The sequence below is a fragment of the Arachis hypogaea genome, chromosome 18 (assembly GCF_003086295.3).
Source record: "Arachis hypogaea cultivar Tifrunner chromosome 18, arahy.Tifrunner.gnm2.J5K5, whole genome shotgun sequence".
NCBI classification, from domain to species: Eukaryota; Viridiplantae; Streptophyta; class Magnoliopsida; order Fabales; family Fabaceae; genus Arachis; species Arachis hypogaea.
In genome coordinates this window covers 111,578,859-111,597,401 of record NC_092053.1, presented here as the reverse complement: position 1 = coordinate 111,597,401, position 18,543 = coordinate 111,578,859, and the positions used below count along the sequence as shown (strand labels likewise).

The following is an 18,543-nucleotide window of genomic DNA, read 5'->3' as shown; positions in this document are numbered from 1 at the left end:
GGTTGGAACTGGCTATTACTCACATTTAATTAACAATAATTATTTATTATTATATTCTTTATAGCACAAGTAAAGTATCTATAAGCTATGGTATGTGAGACCTTGAGCTAAGCTAAGCCGCCTTTACTTTTTTGCAGCTTCAAATCAGCCTTTCATGTTCATTCACTTTGGCGTTGCTGCACATAGAAGAAAGAACTGATCCTTTCAAGTTTCAACTCATCCTTTTATCCAAATAACCCCATTCATTAAGTAAACATTAACAAATTAACCTCAAAATCATTATGCCACATGAATCAGTTAAGAATCAAATCATGTTCGCTCACCCATGATTGGACCAAAATAGGAGTAAAAGCAAAATCAGAATTCTGAATCATTCCTTGTTACTTTCATATTTTACGATCACTTGAAAACATAAAACCCTTAACAAATGAAACAACGTTACACGCCAAGAAGAATGTCCCAACAATAAGTTACATCAACTTGAAGCTTTCCCTTAATCCTCTTTTATATTACTAAAGCTCATGCAGCTTCTTCACCAAATTATTCCTTGCTTAAAGCATAGTGAGGTCTTTTCTCCACTGTGTAACAACAAAGTGAAACAACATTAAATGTGTCTACTTCTACTTCTTCTACTAATGTTGTTTTGCCTTAATAAGTAGAACTTCCTTGCTTTCAGAATGGAATATTTTGGTTACTTGTTGCAGGTAGCAACTTGAGTTTGTTGCTTAACTGTGGCAGAGACACTGGGAAGAATTGAAAAAGGATATGAAGCTGGTTGTGGAGGTGATAGATGCTCATGATCTTATGCCAAAAGACGGCGAAGGATCAGCAAGTCCATTCGTCGAAGTAGACTTTGAAAACCAACTAAGCAGAACAAGAACTGTCCCAAAGAACCTCAACCCAACTTGGAACCACAAGCTGTTGTTCCAGTTTGATTCAACCAAACCTTACCATCACCAATCCATTGAAGTCTCCGTCTACCACGAGAGGCGACCGGTTCCTGGCCGGAGCTTCCTCGGTCGAGTGAGAATTCCTTGTTCCAATCTTGTCAAGGAAGGTGAGGAAGTTTATCAAACTTACCCTCTTGAAAAGAAGTGGTTTTTCTCTCCTGTGAAAGGTGAAATTGGCCTTAAAGTTTATATTGCATCACATTCCAAACCCAAAATCAGTCCTTCCATTTTGATTTCAGAACTTGAAAAACTCTCACCTCACACTCCTCTGCCTCAAGCACCACAATCCAACACTAAAAATCTTTCTCCTACTCATTTTCATGGCAGTCCTCCCTCAATAACTACAGAAGAAACTTCAGAATCTGAACCCAAAGAAGTTACTACATCATTTGACACTTCAGAACAAGTCACCGAAGAATCAGGGATAGTAAACAAAGAAGCGAAAACAAATCTCGCTGCTCGAATTCAGTGTAGTGGCAGTGATACTGATCTAGCGCCAAAGCAAGAGAAGAGAGAACCTGTCCCTGAGAGAGCTCAACAGCTACACAGACACCAAGTTCACCAGCAACCAATGATTTCAATTAAGAGACGGCAGCGAGGCACGCCGGCCGCGGCCGCTATGCAATCTGTCAATTTTCCTCAACAAGTCCACCGCAGTAGCCATGACCATCCTAGTACTCTTGGCAACATTCCTAGCAGTCTTGACCATCACGGCAGCCTGGATGATGAGGACTACAATGTGAAGGACACCAACTTGCAGCTCGGCGAGCGGTGGCCTAATGGTGGAAGAGGGTGGATGAGTGGCGGCGAAAGGTTCTCGAGCACCTATGACCTTGTTGAGCAGATGTTCTATCTTTATGTCCGAGTAGTGAAAGCCAAAGATCTTCCACCAGGCACTCTCACTTCAAGTTGTGATCCTTATGTGGAGGTGAAGCTTGGTAACTACAAAGGGAGAACAAAGCACATTGAGAAGAAATTGAACCCGGAGTGGAACCAAGTCTTCGCTTTCTCAAAAGACCGCATTCAATCTTCGATTCTTGAGGTCTTTGTGAAAGATAAAGAGATGCTCGGAAGAGATGACTATCTTGGAAGGGTGATCTTTGACCTCAATGAGGTTCCAACCAGAGTTCCACCAGATAGTCCTTTGGCACCTCAGTGGTACAGACTCGAAGACCGGCGAGGAGATGGGAAGGTAAGGGGTGATATTATGCTTGCAGTGTGGATGGGAACTCAAGCAGATGAAGCTTTCTCAGATGCTTGGCATGCTGATGCTGCCTCAGTGTACGGCGAAGGCGTTTTCAACATTAGATCAAAGGTTTATGTGTCTCCAAAACTGTGGTATCTGAGAGTCAACGCTATTGAAGCTCAAGATGTGATACCTAGTGACCGAAATCGCCTACCGGAGCTTTTTGTCAAAGGACAGGTTGGCAACCAAGTTTTGAGGACAAGGATATGTCCAACTAGAACAACAACGCCGGTTTGGAATGAAGATTTGGTTTTCGTGGCGGCCGAACCATTTGAGGAGCAACTAACAATAACTGTGGAGGATCATTTGCACCCTACAAAAGATGAGGTACTTGGGAAGATAACCTTGCCAATGACCCTCTTCGAGAAGCGGCTAGATCACCGGCCGGTTCATTCCCGTTGGTTCAATCTGGAGAAGTATGGTTTCGGAATGCTAGAAGCTGATAGGAGGAAAGAACTGAAATTTTCAAGCAGGATTCACCTCAGAATTTGCCTTGAAGGGGGATACCATGTGATGGATGAATCCACAATGTACATGAGTGATCAAAGACCAACTGCAAGGCAGCTGTGGAAGCAGCCGATTGGGATACTTGAAGTAGGCATCTTAGGAGCACAGGGGCTTCTCCCAATGAAGATGAAGGATAGCCGCGGCAGCACAGATGCCTACTGTGTCGCCAAGTACAGCCAGAAATGGGTCAGAACAAGAACAATTCTTGACACTTTCAGTCCAAAGTGGAACGAGCAATACACATGGGAAGTTTATGATCCTTGTACTGTCATAACTTTGGGGGTTTTCGATAACTGCCATTTAGGCAGCAATGCGGCGGCACGTGATTCGCGAATTGGAAAGGTGAGGATCAGGCTCTCAACATTGGAAGCTAACAGAATCTACACTCATTCTTACCCTCTCCTTGTTCTGCACCCGCATGGTGTCAAGAAGATGGGTGAGCTTCAGCTAGCAGTGAGGTTCACCACACTCTCACTAGCTAACATTTTTCACATTTATGGCCAACCGTTGCTTCCAAAGATGCATTACTTGCATCCTTTCACTGTCAACCAAGTAGACAATTTACGCTACCAAGCTATGAACATTGTGGCAACCAGACTAGGAAGAGCTGAACCTCCTCTCAGGAAGGAGGTAGTTGAGTACATGTTGGATGTTGATTCTCATATGTGGAGCATGAGGAGAAGCAAGGCGAATTTCTTCCGAATCATGTCGCTTTTCTCCGGAATGATCACAATGGGTCAATGGTTCAATCAAGTTTGTCACTGGAAGAATCCCATCTCATCAGTCCTTGTTCACATCCTTTTCCTGATACTAATTTGGTATCCCGAATTGATGCTCCCAACGTTATTCCTATACATGTTCTTCATAGGCCTATGGAACTACAGGTTCCGGCCTAGGAACCCGCCTCACATGGACACTAAACTTTCCTGGGCGGAGGCCGTTCACCCGGACGAACTCGACGAGGAGTTCGATACATTCCCAACTTCAAGATCTCATGATGTTGTGAGGATGAGGTATGACAGGCTAAGAAGTGTTGCAGGTAGGATTCAAACAGTTGTTGGAGACATTGCTACACAAGGCGAGAGACTCCAGTCTCTGCTGAGTTGGAGGGACACAAGAGCAACTAGCCTCTTTATAGTGTTCAGCTTCTGTTCCGCGGTGGTTCTCTATGCAACGCCACCGAGAGTGGTGGCTCTGGTGACCGGCTTGTATTACCTTCGCCATCCGAGGTTTCGCAGCAAGCTTCCTTCGGTTCCAAGCAATTTCTTCAAGAGGCTACCGGCTCGAACAGATAGCATGCTTTGATAATTGTTAGTTGCTCTTGAGTTTTATGTATTTATTGTTTTTCTTTTCTGTATTTTTACTTCTTCATAGTTCATAGTATATGTTCTGTTTAAGTTCCAACATCTCGAGACACCAAAAGAAGTTCTATCATCTCAGAAAGTGCCTTTGCTCATATATAGCACCATGTAAAGATTGTACCTATATGAATTTACCATTTTCTTTTAATAATAATCTACACATAATTCTAACTTATATCATAATTTGTTAGTCTATAAACTAAGTTAGACAATAACGTAAATATTAAAAAAAACGTTTAGGTAACTGTTCTGCACCGAGTGATGACTCAGCCAACATGTAGTTTAAGCTCGGAATGATTGTTCGGCTCCAGGAATTCGTCAATCCTTCCGCCAGTCAAGACGTCGGAGAGAGGACCTGTACAAAACACTCTGACGATCAAATAAGTGGAATTACTTGAAATAAAAGATGGAACCTTGCAATAGTGCTTTTTTTGTTATCAGTCTTTTTCCTCGTGTCCTTTACTTGAAATTTTCTCTCCGTTTTATAGATGGTTGGTCTCATGGCTTTTAGCAACGGCTTCGTGAATTTATTCTTGCGCCCGTTAAGATGATGGAGATCATTTAGGTTTGAAATAGTTGTTCCGAGATTGTTACGCATATATAGGCTCTATCCGAGATATGATTGTGTAACCGTTAAACCGAGGTTTTTTCTGGTATAGTCCAAAGCCCCTCAAGCTTGGCCGGAAGTATAAACAAGTTGAGCTTGCCATAGCCATGATATCCTCGGTTTGTTTGGATATTTGTATGTTGGATAGATCATACGTGTAGCCCCCAAGATCAACATGCTTATTTTTTAAGAATTATTTGGGCCTCATTTTGGGCTTTTAGTGAGTGGTTTAGTTTCCTTGGCGGGAAAAGAACGTGGGTTTAGTGGTAAGAAAAAGAGTTTATACTTTCTTGAGTTTTATAACCTCTCATTTAAGACCAACTCCTCGTAAATTGTTTAAAACGTGGAGCTGAACCGTTTTCACTTTGAAGAGGAGAAACATGAGTAAAAAGGGTTAGTGTTGGCTTGTCTCCTTGCTTTGTCTGGTTAGGATTTTTGTTTGTCGTTTATTTGGTGATGAAAACGACCCTTATGGTTTGGTTGACGTTGATGTTAAAAGTCAGGTTTCGATTTTTAGTACTGCCAGCTTAGTGTCGATGCAAATTGGGTTAGACAGGGACAACGGCTGGAGGTTTAAGTTTTTATCTTGTGGGGAGAATGATACAGTTTGTGAAAAAAGGTCTGACTAGTCGTATTTTTATTTTTACACTTGCATATTGATAGGGTTGGGTGTAAGGTTTCCATTTTCAGAGTTTCAGTGTGGAGTTTTGTTGCAACTAAACTATGCTCCGTCACAGTTGCATCCGAATGCCTGAGCATTCGTTCGGGGGTTTGAGTGTTTAATGGAGTATCTAGGATGTTATCTGTCATTGGAGCTGTTTTTCTCCCTATTTCAGGCTAAAGGTGTATGGAAAGGATCTTGGGTAAACTTGAGTAGCTACCCTGGTTGTAGTACATTTGTTTTATTTAAGTCATCTTTTAAGGACTTTAAAGAAATGTATGTGAAGGTTCAAATCGGTGAGGAATATCATTCGTTTTTTCTAGACTCATTAATGAATGAGGTTTCCTATATTTTGGTCGTCGGAGCCGAAACAAGTTTTGGATTGTGAAAATAGGGTAAAGAGTGAGAATTATGTGATGGATTTTTTAGTCTCAGTAATATCGTCGTCCAAGTTGTTGTCTATTCATAATTTGTTAGAGGTTGAAGGTGATAGGGAGGAGTATATAGGTAATGTTGTGTATGTGTTTTGTGTTTGTATGTTTGTAATAACTCGATGAATTTTAACTTACGTGTGTTATTGCAGGGGAGAAAGTGCCAACGCTGACGATTGCGAATCTAAAGGCTTTTGTGAATAAAGCTAAGAAGGCTGAAAAGGAAAGCTTTTCTATTAATCTGGTTAAGGATAGTGATGCAGACGGTGCTCAATCCGCTGCTCTCCAAGTTACGAGGTTTAAGAGGAAGAGGGGTGGAACGACTAAAGTGGTGGACTTGACGAACCCAAAGGATAGTGGGGTATTTATTGCTGAAGAGATTACTGCTACTTACAAAAGTCAGCAATGTCTACAAGGGTTACAAAGATGGTCCGATGAATTCGTTGTGGACTAAAGGTTTCCTTTTTATGGCCGTTGCCTTTGTCCAGACTGATGCTGATGTGAGAGTTGTTCATGAAGCGGGAAAGATTGGTGTTTCTCAGTATTTGCAGGTAATTGATGTTTATTTGTTGACTTTAGTGGAGTAAAATTGTCATATAACCTTGTTCTGTGTTGTTATGTAGGTGATAAGTAGTCGGTTACTATCAATTGGTCGAACTTCAGAATTGGATGCCATTCTTGAGAGTGATAATGTTGCCGCTATAAAGAAGCTGAAAGAATCTCTTAAGGAGAAAGGTGATCTAGTGACTAAGTTAAAATCTAAAGTAAAAAATTTGAAAGAGGGTTTGAAAAAGGAAGAGGATGATGGTAAGGAACTTAAAGCCAAGCTAGAGGCGAGTGTTACTAAAGGGGATAAGTTGAAAGCGAGAATTCTAGAGTCAGAGGAGGAGGTTTTGAGCGCTTTCACTCAAGGTTTTGATTGTGCTATAGCTCAGATAGGAGTGATTACCCCCGATGTTGATGTTTTAAGGTTGGATGTCACAAAAATCGTAGCGAATGGTGAATTAGTCAATGATGACGCGTTGGTTGACCACTAAGAGGAGAGTGTAGGTGGTGGTGGCGAGGAATAATCTCATCTTTAAATGACTTTTGATCTTTTTGCTTTACGATGTAAAACTGTATTTTGTGTATAGACTTTCATCGTAGCAATTTGTTTGGCCGAGTTTGAGACCATATGATATGATTATTAGATTTATATTATCCTTTTGATACTTTTTGCTTTGTTTGGAATTGTTGATAGATAGTCATACAGTGATAATAATCATGTTTGAATCTGAATGAGAAGTACATAATCGATATAGCGTGGGAGACCTTATTAAAACATCTCCTAAGAAAAATCCAATATGGGAAAAAACCTAAGAGTAGGAAAAAGAGTATCTCCCCTTGTCTATATCATGCTTAAATAAAATAATGCTTAAGTGAAGATATGTTCCAAGTACCAAGTACATCATTTTCTTGAAGTGTTTGTATTTTGTATGCTCTTTTGCCTAGAATTTGTTTAATTTGGTAAGGTCCCTCCCATGTAGTAGCAAGTTTACCATATGATGGTGGTTTTCTGGCTTCTTCTGTATGTCTGAGGACAAGATCTCCCTCGTGGAATGTTCGAAGTCGGACTTTGTTGTTATATTTCTTTAGTATTATTAACTGCATTGCTCGTTGTCTAATTGCTGCTCTATCTCTGTCTTCGTCTACGGAATCTAGCTCAAATCTTCTTGTGTCTTCATTCTCGGATTTATTTGTGTGTTCAGCTCATATTGATGTTTGAGCGATTTCTATTGGTATCCTCGGATCTCAGCCGTATACAAGTTGGAGTTGTAGTTCGGACTGTAGTATTGTAACTCCAAAGGATCTCTGGGATGAGTTCCGCCCATTGCTCCTTTGCGTCCTCGAGCTTTCATTTTAAGGCTTGTAGGATGACCTTGTTAGCAGCTTCTGCTAGTCCATTTGTTTGTGGGTGCTCCACTGAAGAAAAGTGGTGCTTGATTTTAAAGTCCTATAAGAATGTTTGGAGATTTTGATCGACAAACTGTCGACCATTATCAGTAATGATAGCTTTAGGTAAACTAAAACGACATATAATATTTTCCAAATGAATGATATAATTTTGTCAGCTCCGATCTTAGCTAAAGGTTATACTTCTATCCATTTTGAGAAATAATCAATTGCAACTAATAAAATTTTTACCTGCGGGGGGCCCTAGGAAATGGTCCAAGAATGTCGAGCCCCATTTGTAAAAAGGCCAACTTATCTCCAAGAGCTCGGCTAGGTGGTGTATGCATGATGAATGTTTTTGACAGATATCGCAACGTTTGACTTTATTGAGACAGTCTTGTTTCATGGTTGGCCAATAATATCCTACCCTTGCGATCTTGGATGCTGGACTCATTCCTCCAATGTGGCTTCCACATACTCCTTCATGAACTTCGGCCATCCCAAGATTGGATTCATCTTCTCCAAGAAATCATAAAAATCATAAAAGAGGTTGTGAAAATCCTCCTTTGAATAATTCATCTCCGATTATAGTGAATGAACTTGCCCTTTTCTTGAATAAGGTCGGATTGGTGATGTAACACCCTACCACGCAGAGCTTTACGCTTAAGTCGTAAAGCAGAGGTGGTGTGGTATTACGACCTCTAAAATAAAACATATATACGTATAATAATCGAAAGAACGTAGTATACTAGGAGCCTAAAAGAATAGGTAAAATAAAATCGTAAAATAAAAGCGCAACGCTCAGGAAAAAGGATTACTTGCATACGAACAAATCTAAGGTTCATAAACACATATATACATAAAATGAGAAAAGAGGGTCAAGAGTACAAAATAATAAACACCTAACTCAGCTTGTGAAGTTAAGGCTGGCCAGAGAATATTTACATACATATATATATAACCCATAACCCAAAATACATACATGAGGCCCTAGCTCTCCATATACCTCTAAAAGGTACAAAAATAAAACAAGTTGCTGGGAGAATTCTATACATATAGTCATATACAACAGTACACAAAATAAAGTCCCAAAGAACCACTTCGTTGCAGAACTCCAGATGCCTAGCAAGATGCCTCTCAACCTGCATTTGAAAAACACAAATATCTGCATGGAATGAGAACCGGGGGTTCTCATCATAGTAATGGTGCCGCATACATAAGATATAAGGTCCCGAGAAAGCCAGAGGCAATTCTAGAACTTCGACACTCAGATTATAAAACTTAAAGAACTAATACAAAAACCATAAATCAGGGTGGTTCTCTAAGACTTCCTAAACTTAACCAATTCCTTAAACCTAAACCCTCAATCCTCTTCCTTTCCTCCAATCCTCCAACACCAGAGAACCACACAAACAACCAAGCAAACAAATACAAACACAGGTAGAATACAAGTACTGTAGGTAGCAAATATAACAATTAACATGGTAAGTTCACTTAGGCATTCCCAAATAATGCACAAACAAGCAATTCAAACAATATGCATATGATACATGTCTGTCCTTTGGCTGATGAGTCTCATCTGTCGGTTATCAAGCCAACACGACAAGTCCAGCTACTAAACCCTGGACTGTCCCCAGACACGCATCCCCAAGAGTCTATGCATAGTTTTTTCTCATATATATAAAATTTCGGAATGGGGGTATCCTTCCTGTGAATTTATAAGTGCCCGATCACCCTTACGTCGTAGGGTCAACAGAGTATCGAGTCTCAATCTGGAATACATAGTGGCAAGCCACGGTACTTTACCCAGGAAAACTCGTATCTCAGATAAAATAAGTGCATAGTCTCATTTCATTCATGATCATTACATAATCATTCATTATAGCCATCACATCACTTATACATCATATATTTGCATTTTTATACATAATTCATCATGACCGGAGAAAGTGGGGCGAACCACACCCTTGCATCTACATGGAGAGCCTCTATACTAACCAACCTGGAGCAAAGGGGGAAAACCACAACTCTTGCGTATGCCCAAGAGGTACGTTCTCATATGCCCAAGAGGAACAAAGGAGGGATCATAACCTCCCACCATCTTGCTGAGGGCAATTTTACAATACCAGGAGGAATAAAGAAGGGGATCCTTACCTTCCACCATCTCTTAGGGTCGCACTTTCAAGAAAGAGTGCTCAAATGTAACATTTATTCCATTTTTTTAATCAGCCTTATATATATATATATATATGCTGACAGAAATGGACTTATACTATTATTGTTTGCAAAGTTGATACAATTCCTGAAGATGATTACAAGTATTTGGAGAATATATGAAGTAAGAAGATATAAGAGTAGAGAAGTTTCTTGAGCTTTCAAGTATTTGATGATCATGAATGAATGAGGCCTTTGGTATTTATAGACCCCAAGTGATTACTGTTTGGGTACTATTTGCCGACAGTACTGTTTGCTTTTACTGTTTGCCGACATTTACTGTTTACTTTTTACTTTTACTTTTTTTTTACAGAGATCATTTTTCTTTTATGATTGGGCTTTTACATTGATTTGATATAGTTCTTACTACATTTCAAATGGATCTTGAGAGTCTTGATAATAGTGAGCTGGGCTGGACTGTACCTCTTCGTCTTCTCCAAGAGGTACTGTTTGTATTGCTTGCAGAGAGCTTTGGATATCTTCTTCTGAAGTTGCCGCTACTAGGGCTGCCATAATTTGTCACTTCTGCGCTAAGAATTTGGTTTCTTTTTTATATGCTATTTGTTCATTGGTGGTGCTTGAGACTGTTGTTGCTGGACGCTTTTGTGATGTTGATAACCATTGATCAATAGCTCTTTTACTCAGCAGATTTATATCATATTTGTTCCACCACTTTATTTTTATTATTCTTACCAAATATTGTATGCTTGAACATTCTTCATATGCTCCTGAATCATATTCCCGGGTCATAATCCAACTTATTCCCATAGCTGCTATAAATGAAATGAATTTATACTGTTGTAAGAATGATGACTTGCTTTTAAAATATTAATACGCCATGCTGGCTTCTTTTGGGAAGAAGACTTCTATTGGTCCAAAATTCTGAAACCATGATTGGAACCATTTGAAAAATTGTAATGATATCCCTTTTCTGAACCATATGAACCAAGAATGGGACTTGGTGATAGGAATAAGATATGGTTCCATGCTTCTTGGTAATCATAATAGGTATAGTTCTTAGGTTCAAATTTCAAAGAGAAGCTTTTATACTAATATAGGGGTATTTCCCACTCTTGTAGAGATAATATTTTTATGATTTTTATTTTTGAATAAATGGGCTGTTTTGTATTGGAGTCTCTATAATGTGTCAATTCAATAGATCCGGTGTCTACTAATATGAATTCATAGGATTTTTGGATTTTTTGTGGGCTAATAGGAATGTAATGAAAGGTATTTGGGAAAATAGTCTTGTATGGGGTTTTCCTATCTTTTTTGAACCATTCTTTTTCAATGGTTAATATTTTAATAGGATTGGGTTTTTCATAGTAAGGAAACTGTTCTTTCAAGAGTTGAGTGTTATAGAGATATGATAGTTGCAATAATGTGAATTTATTATTAGTAGTAATTAAAGAGCTCTTAGAAGGTAATGATGATGATGATGCTTTTACAACCTGTGACATAGTCTGGTGCACGAAATCGTGATTACTCATTCCTTGATAACGGCGCTGAAAACTTTATACGCTCATTCATAATCTTGGTTTTCTTTCACAATTTCGATACAACTAACCAGCAAGTGCACTGGGTCGTCCAAGTAATAAACCTTACGTGAGTAAGGGTCGATCCCACGGAGATTGTCGGCTTGAAACAAGCTATGGTCACCTTGTAAATCTCAGTCAGGCGGATTCAAATGGTTATGGAGATTTAATAATAAAAAGATAGATAAAACGTAAAATAAAGATAGAGATACTTATATAATTCATTGGTGAGAATTTCAGATAAGCGTATAGAGATGCTTTCGTTCCTCTGAACCTCTGCTTTCCTGCTGTCTTCATCCAATCATTCCTACTCATTTCCATGGCAAGCTGTATGTTGGGCATCACCGTTGTCAATGGCTACTTCCCGTCCTCTCAGTGAAAATGGTCCAAGATGCTCTGTCACAGCACGGCTATTCATCTGTCGGTTCTCGATCATACTAGAATAGGATCCATTGATCCTTTTGCGTCTGTCACTACGCCCAGCACTCGCGAGTTTGAAACTCGTCACAGCCATCCCTTCCCAGATCCTACTCGGAATACTACAGACAAGGTTTAAACTTTCCGGATCTCAGGAATGACCATCCATGGGTTCTAACTTATACCACGAAGATTCTAATATCTCGGACTCGATCCCCTGTATTAGATATCCAAGAGATACCCATTCAATCTAAGGTAGAACGAAAGTGGTTGTCAGGCACGCGTTCATAAGTTGGGAATGACGATGATTGTCACGATCATCACATTCACATTGAAGTGCGAATGAATATCTTAGAAGCGGAATAAGTTTGTATTGAATAGAAAAACAGTAGTACTTTGCATTAATCCATGAGGAACAGCAGAGCTCCACACCTTAATCTATGGTGTGTAGAAACTCTACCGTTGAAAATACATAAATGATGAAGGTTCAGGCATGGCCGAATGGCCAGCCCCCCCAAACGTGATCAAAGGATCAAAAGACAATCCAAAGATGTAAATACAATAGTAAAAAGTTCTATTTATACTAAACTAGTTACTAGGGTTTACAGGAATGAGTAATTGATGTAGAAATCCACTTCCGGGGCCCACTTGGTGTGTGCTTGGGCTGAGCATTGAGCTTTACACGTGTAGAGGCTTCTCTTGGAGTTGAACGCCAGTTTGTAACCTATTTCTGGCGTTTAACTCCACTTTGCAACCTGTTTCTGGCGTTTAACTCCAGAATGCAGCATGAAACTGGCGTTGAACGCCAGTTTGCGTCGTCTAAACTCGGGCAAAGTATGAACTATTATATATTGCTGGGAAGCCCTGGATGTCTACTTTCCAACGCAATTGAGAGCGTGCCATTTGGAGTTCTGTAGCTCCAGAAAATCCACTTTGAGTGCAGGGAGGTCAGAATCCAACAGCATCTGCAGTCCTTCTTCAACAGTATTTACTCATCTATCTCCTACATCCACTCCACTGCAATGAACTCCAGAATATAAAATCCCCAGCCAAAGATAGATAATTTCAGGATTAATCTTATTTATCATACCCACGGTAGTTCTCATATTGAAATGGGATGAAAAAGTTGAAAAAAAAACAGAGGCCAAATACTAAAACAAATTTTATAAGAAAACAACACAATGAGCTAGAAAGAGATGAGAAGGTGACTCTCACAGCAACGAAATGAAAATTTGAAATTTAACATTCAGGACAAATAGAATAAAAACCAAAAAAGCAGAGAAAGAACAAAATAAAGAATTGTAAGAAAACAGATCAAATTATATGTAGCAATATTTTCCACTAATTTTGACACCCAAAAGAGCTAAATTGAAAGGTAAATTGAATGGATTTTAGGATTTGTTTTTACACAACCCAATTCAATAACTTCAATCAGTGTCAATATCATTATAGTATATAGCAAGATTGGAAATTCTATTCTGTGTACTTAAAATAGACTACCATTTATTATGTACACAAATAATAATAATAATAATAACTCATTTGATAGATAAATATAAATTTTAAAGCACAAGATATCTGTTAAGAATTTAAGATTGCTTAAAATTGAAAGTTTAAGTCTTGTTAAATAATAAATACATTAAAAATTTAAAAAAAAAGGTCAAAATTTAGAGCATGTTGCTTAAAATGAGTTTTTAGAGTGTGCAAATCTTGAATATGATTAGCCTCTGAAGTATTGAGAAAAATTATACCTAGACTTGAATCTCTGAACCACTGCCCAGTGCCCCAGTGCCCCTGAACCAGCGACCCTCTCTGTTTTCTACATATCATCAAAACCGTGGTATCCATGACTACCGTCTCTGGCCGTCGCAATGGTAGCTGAGATACCAGAGCTTGATGCCACACACCCATGTCCCGCTGTCGCTGCTGCCTTTGTGGTCCACCTCACTGCAACCGATCTCATAACTCTCCTCTTCTTCCCCAACGTCGCACTTCCTAGCAGCTGCAGCTACTCCATCAATGTAGGTGTCGATGATCTGCCTCCTTTCGGGGTTCATGATCATCCGAAGATCTTACTATAATGGTAAGAGAATATTATTCATCAAATTCTTCTCATTTTCTGATAATAAATAAATTTTAACGGAATATATTCTCCGAGAAGTGAGAAGGAAACCCAATCATTCTTACCTTAACACGCTTAAAATGTTTCTCCTGTTGTTGCACCCTCTTCACTTTATCCTCCTGCTTTTTCCTTTCCACTAACAGAAAATCGAAAAACAACAAAAAAATATTCAAACCTACTATGAATTACATAATAGAAAACCAAATTCAATCTAATGCCTACAATTTCTAGGATACATGAGAAATCCTAAATCAATCTAAACCCTACCAACCTCCGAAATCTAATCGAAGATCTTCACCACCTATGTCATCAGATCGGAGAATCAGAAGGAAGAGAGAAATCGAACTTGTAAAGCTTCCCACAAATTTCTCCCAGAAATCGATACTCATCTCTCCAAACCCTAACCTAATAGCACTAGAAAGATATAGCAGAAAAATGTGGCAAATAGTAAAAAATTAAATTAAAGAACACAAAACGAGAAATGAAAAAAAGGTATAAACGAGTGAATCATTCAAAATAGAATGCTCACCCGCCTGAAAAAAGGTATAAACTAATGAATCATTCAAAATAGAATGCTCACCAGCCTGAGTAGAAGGGAGGGGTGTTTATGGTTTGGTTAATGTAAAAAATCAAACCAATTTTTTGGTTAATTAAAAATATAGTCTTGGTTAGTTAATCAAATTGGTTGTACATGATAAAAAGGTTATTAACCGATTAGTAAAATTTGAAATCGGTTTTTAACCGGTTATTAAAATAAAAATCGATTTTTACACTAAAAAACTGGTTTTTATACCTAAAAACTGGTTTTTACACCTAAAAACTGGTTTTTATACAAAAAATGATTTTTTTACAGATGAAAACCCAAATTTTTAACCTTTTCTTTTAAATTGAATTTTTTTAATCTAAAAATTAATTTTTTTTCTTTCTAAATGATACGAGTAACATTTGTAAATAATGAAATCCTTTCCATTGCTTCGTCCCTTTTTCTTTCTTATCTTTTTTCAGCATTTTTTATAAATAATTTTTTCTAATGTAAATAAATTTCTTTTTAAATGATACTGAGTAACTTTTTTTTTATCTCCTCTCCATCTCTCCTTTTCTCTCCCCCTCCTCTACTCTCTTCCTTCTTTTTGTCTCTCTCCCCCTTCCCCTCTTTCTCCTCCTCTCCTCTCTTTGTCTTCCTCTCTCTCTCCCCCTCTTTCCCATTTTTCTCTCTCCCCCTCCTCTCTCTCATCCTCTCTTCCTTTTCTCTCTCTCCCCCTCCTCTCTATCTATCTATCTCTCTCTCCTTCCCCTATTTCTCCTCCTTCCCTTTCTTTCTCTCTATCATTCTCTCCCCTTCCCTCTTTCTCTCTCCCCTCCTCTCCCTCTCTCCTTCCCTCTCCTCCTCTCTTTCTCTCTCTCCTTCTCTCTTTCTGTCTCTCTCTCCCATCTTCTTCTCTCTCTCCTTATTCTCTTTCTCCCCCTCTTTCTTTCTCTTCTTTTCTCTCTCCTCCCCTTCTCTCTTCTCATCTCTTCCCTTTTTTTTCTTCCTCTATCTCCTCCTTCTCTCTCTCTTTTCTCTCCTCTCCCTCTTTCTCACTTTGAGGAGAAGAGGAGAAAAAAGAGAGGAGAGAGATAGAGAGTGAGAGAAAGCTGAGAGAGAAAGAGAAAAGAGAGAGTAGGAAAATAAAAAGGGGAAGGAGAGAAGAGGAAGAAGAGGAGAGAGAGGGAAGTACTACTAATGCAATTCAACCTGTTATATCATGGCATTGTCCATAAATCAGTGTCTTGAAAACCTTGCACAACTTTCAAAGGAACAAAGAGATTATTGCATTGCACCCTTCTGCTAGCAGTCACGGAAGATGTTCTATTCAGAGCTTCTTTAGTGCAGCTTTCAAGTGCGGTTGAAGAGTTATCGTGTTGGTAGCCATCTCAACATAGAAAGAGGGCTGCGACGAGGCAAAAAATTCAGTCCCAAACTTTCTTCAACCAGCATAGGAAAGCCGGCAGCAAAGTATTTGTTTGATGCGCAAAATGACGTATCTAATTTGTGGTCCAATTGGGGTATGAATTAAAAAGAGGCAGTGTGTTTTCTAATGTAGACAAAACAAAAAATAAAGTGCTTAGTACTTTGCATGAATAATATATTGTAGAGAAAATTGTGTTTACCTCCCATGAGGTGTATCGATGTACACTTTACCTTTTTCTAGTTTCCAAGCCTCAATTTATTTAAAGACATGATACTAACTTATCCCTTAGTTAGTTTGATAAAACTGCTATTTTATGCCAAATTGTTTACTCCTATTTCGATACTCATTACTTTGAAATCTAGATATCAAATTAATAATAATTGGTCACCACAGCTGAGTTCCGTTTTCTAGTTTATGGAGCTTCTGCACACTTTTCTCATTGGTGAAATCAGTTTCAGTCATACTTACCAGAAACCACCTTACAATGATGGTTATTCTCAAAATCTTTGAAATGCAACCTAATGATTGACCACACAATTACTAGTAAAATGTGCGGGAACATAGCATTTATTAGCGGGTAATAATCGTATCAGCATTTGGTGAACACTAAATTTGAATTACCTTAGAAGCATTCCCAACCATTTCACTCTGAAGCTGAATCACTTTCTGTTCAGTGCTATATGTCCCTTTCTGGATACAGTATAGTAATAGCATGTTAGAAGCAGCAAAAAGCAGCAGAATGTAAAGAATAACACAAAATCCTAAGAACAGAAGATGAATATCGCATAATAGACCAGGTTTCAAAGAAGTCATTATCAAGTTCCAATGCAGTGACATGAAGAGACATACATATCAGACTACATGACTTCTTAATGAAGGAGATAGGAAAAAAGTTCTTTCTTTTTTAGGATAAAACCCGAAAAGAAACGTCAGCAATTTCAAATGATATTACTAACATGGCATTATGAACTGAAAGCAACAGTTTGCATGTTTAGTGTTAGGGAATCAGGACTCTGCCATATGAATACTGTTTTGTTTACCAATTCAGTTTGATTTGTTTCCAAATGAAGACAGACGGGGGTTTACTAATGAAGAGAGTTCATGACTTCATGGAGCTTCAAATCCACCATTTCAATTTTCCATTTTTTTTTTCGTTGGTACTATAAAGTTCAAGGGGAGACCGGAGAAGTAAGATATTTCATGCCAAAGTCTAGGCATCAACAATAATTGATCTTAACAATTGACCTGCCCTTGAAAATGTAAACATTCAAACAAGGTCACAGCAAGGATTAAGTTCTGCGATACAATTATAACAAGTCATTGATGAAGAAAGCTAATAGAAGTACCTGAACGTCAACAAGACCAGTGCTTTGAGCAATGACAACCTCAATGGTGCCATCAAGTTTAGGACGCCAGTATCCACTCTCAGCGTGCATTGGCTCCCCGGAGCCCAGCTTCCATGTCTTTTGAGTATACCCTATCACAGGCTACACCCATTTCACACATCCAAAGAAAATAAACCAAATCAATGCACCTAAACAAATAAAAAAAGAAAGAATAGAATAACTGCTAGAAAAATTGGTCTTAATCCTTCAAACACACATCAATTCAAGGATCAAATTGTTCTAAAACCCTATATTTATTTACTGCACACATGAGTCATAGCACAAACTGAAGAACAAGATTGATGCTCGTGTTGAAAATTGTTGTGTAAAATGAGTGAAAGAAGAACCTTGTTGGGAGAATGAGAGAAGTGAAGTTCTTCGGCATAAGAGAAGGAATTGATGGTGGGGTAGCCTCCTTCTCCTTGGCCTCTCCAAGTGCCGAGAAGGAAGGACAGTGCTGCCACCGTTGGGTGCACCACCGGAGGCGCTTTGTTTGCATCCATGATCTATTCTTGTTAACCCCAACAGCAGCAAACTCACTTTTGGATTTATGTAGCACAGTAGCACAGGCGAATCAGTTTTCGGTTTTCTGAGTCTACAAAGACCGCACCATTCTTGCTTTGATTTGGTAAAGGTTTTTGAAAATAATTTTTTATTTTGTATTTGATAAATAAAAAAATTATGTGTTTATACTTTTAATTTTTAAAAAATCAAAATATTTTTTAAAGTATTTAAGGGTAGAACTTTTAAAATTAGGTTGTGTTTTTTAAAATTTAAAAATTTAATATAATTTTATATATTAACTAAATTTTAAATTTAATACTTAAATTTATATTTTTTATAGTATTTTTAAATTTCAAAAGTTATTTTACCAAATGTAATTGTTGTTGTTTGTGTTTATTGAAAGTCATTTTTAATTTAATTTACCAAATATAAATACTACACTTCTTAAAAAGTCATCTTTTAAAAACTAATTTTACAAGTTACTTTTGAAAAATAAAAATTTTATCAAACTAAGGTTTAGTTTGGTAAAGTTTTTACTTTTCAAAAGTAGTTTATAAAAGTTAATTGTTAAAAGATGGCTTTTTAAAAATTATATCATTTATGTTTAGTAAATCAAATTAAAAATAGCTTTTAATAAATACAAGCAACAACAATTGCGCTTTGTAAAATAGTTTTTAAAATTTAAAAATACTATAATAGACATAAATACAAGCATTAAA

At 38.0% G+C, this 18,543-nt stretch overlaps 2 protein-coding genes across 11 annotated transcripts; one reads left to right on the top strand and one right to left on the bottom strand.

The window, feature by feature from the left end:
* The first annotated feature begins 316 nt into the window (after nucleotides 1–316).
* Nucleotides 317–4,239, top strand: LOC112773117 (FT-interacting protein 1-like). The gene has a single exon (XM_025818156.3). It carries the CDS (start codon nucleotides 766–768, stop codon nucleotides 4,006–4,008), a length of 3,243 nt encoding a protein of 1,080 aa, XP_025673941.1. The 5' UTR covers nucleotides 317–765; the 3' UTR covers nucleotides 4,009–4,239.
* A 4,291-nt stretch (nucleotides 4,240–8,530) lies between these two features.
* Nucleotides 8,531–17,981, bottom strand: LOC112773119 (peroxynitrite isomerase Rv2717c). 10 transcript variants are annotated; one of them, XM_072226233.1, is made up of 8 exons: nucleotides 17,668–17,981; nucleotides 17,282–17,422; nucleotides 16,557–16,625; nucleotides 15,719–15,914; nucleotides 14,255–14,397; nucleotides 14,049–14,119; nucleotides 13,613–13,936; nucleotides 12,235–12,878 (listed from the first exon to the last, which is right to left on the bottom strand). In XM_072226233.1, exons 1-4 carry the CDS (start codon nucleotides 17,821–17,823, stop codon nucleotides 15,837–15,839), a joined length of 444 nt encoding a protein of 147 aa, XP_072082334.1. In that variant the 5' UTR covers nucleotides 17,824–17,981; the 3' UTR covers nucleotides 12,235–12,878; nucleotides 13,613–13,936; nucleotides 14,049–14,119; nucleotides 14,255–14,397; nucleotides 15,719–15,836. The 10 variants fall into 10 exon arrangements, with proteins under 10 accessions (XP_072082338.1, XP_025673944.1, XP_072082341.1 ...); XM_072226232.1 differs by having other exon boundaries at nucleotides 14,255–15,914; XM_072226239.1 differs by lacking the exon at nucleotides 15,719–15,914 and having other exon boundaries at nucleotides 12,235–12,888.
* Nucleotides 17,982–18,543: the final 562 nt, after the last annotated feature.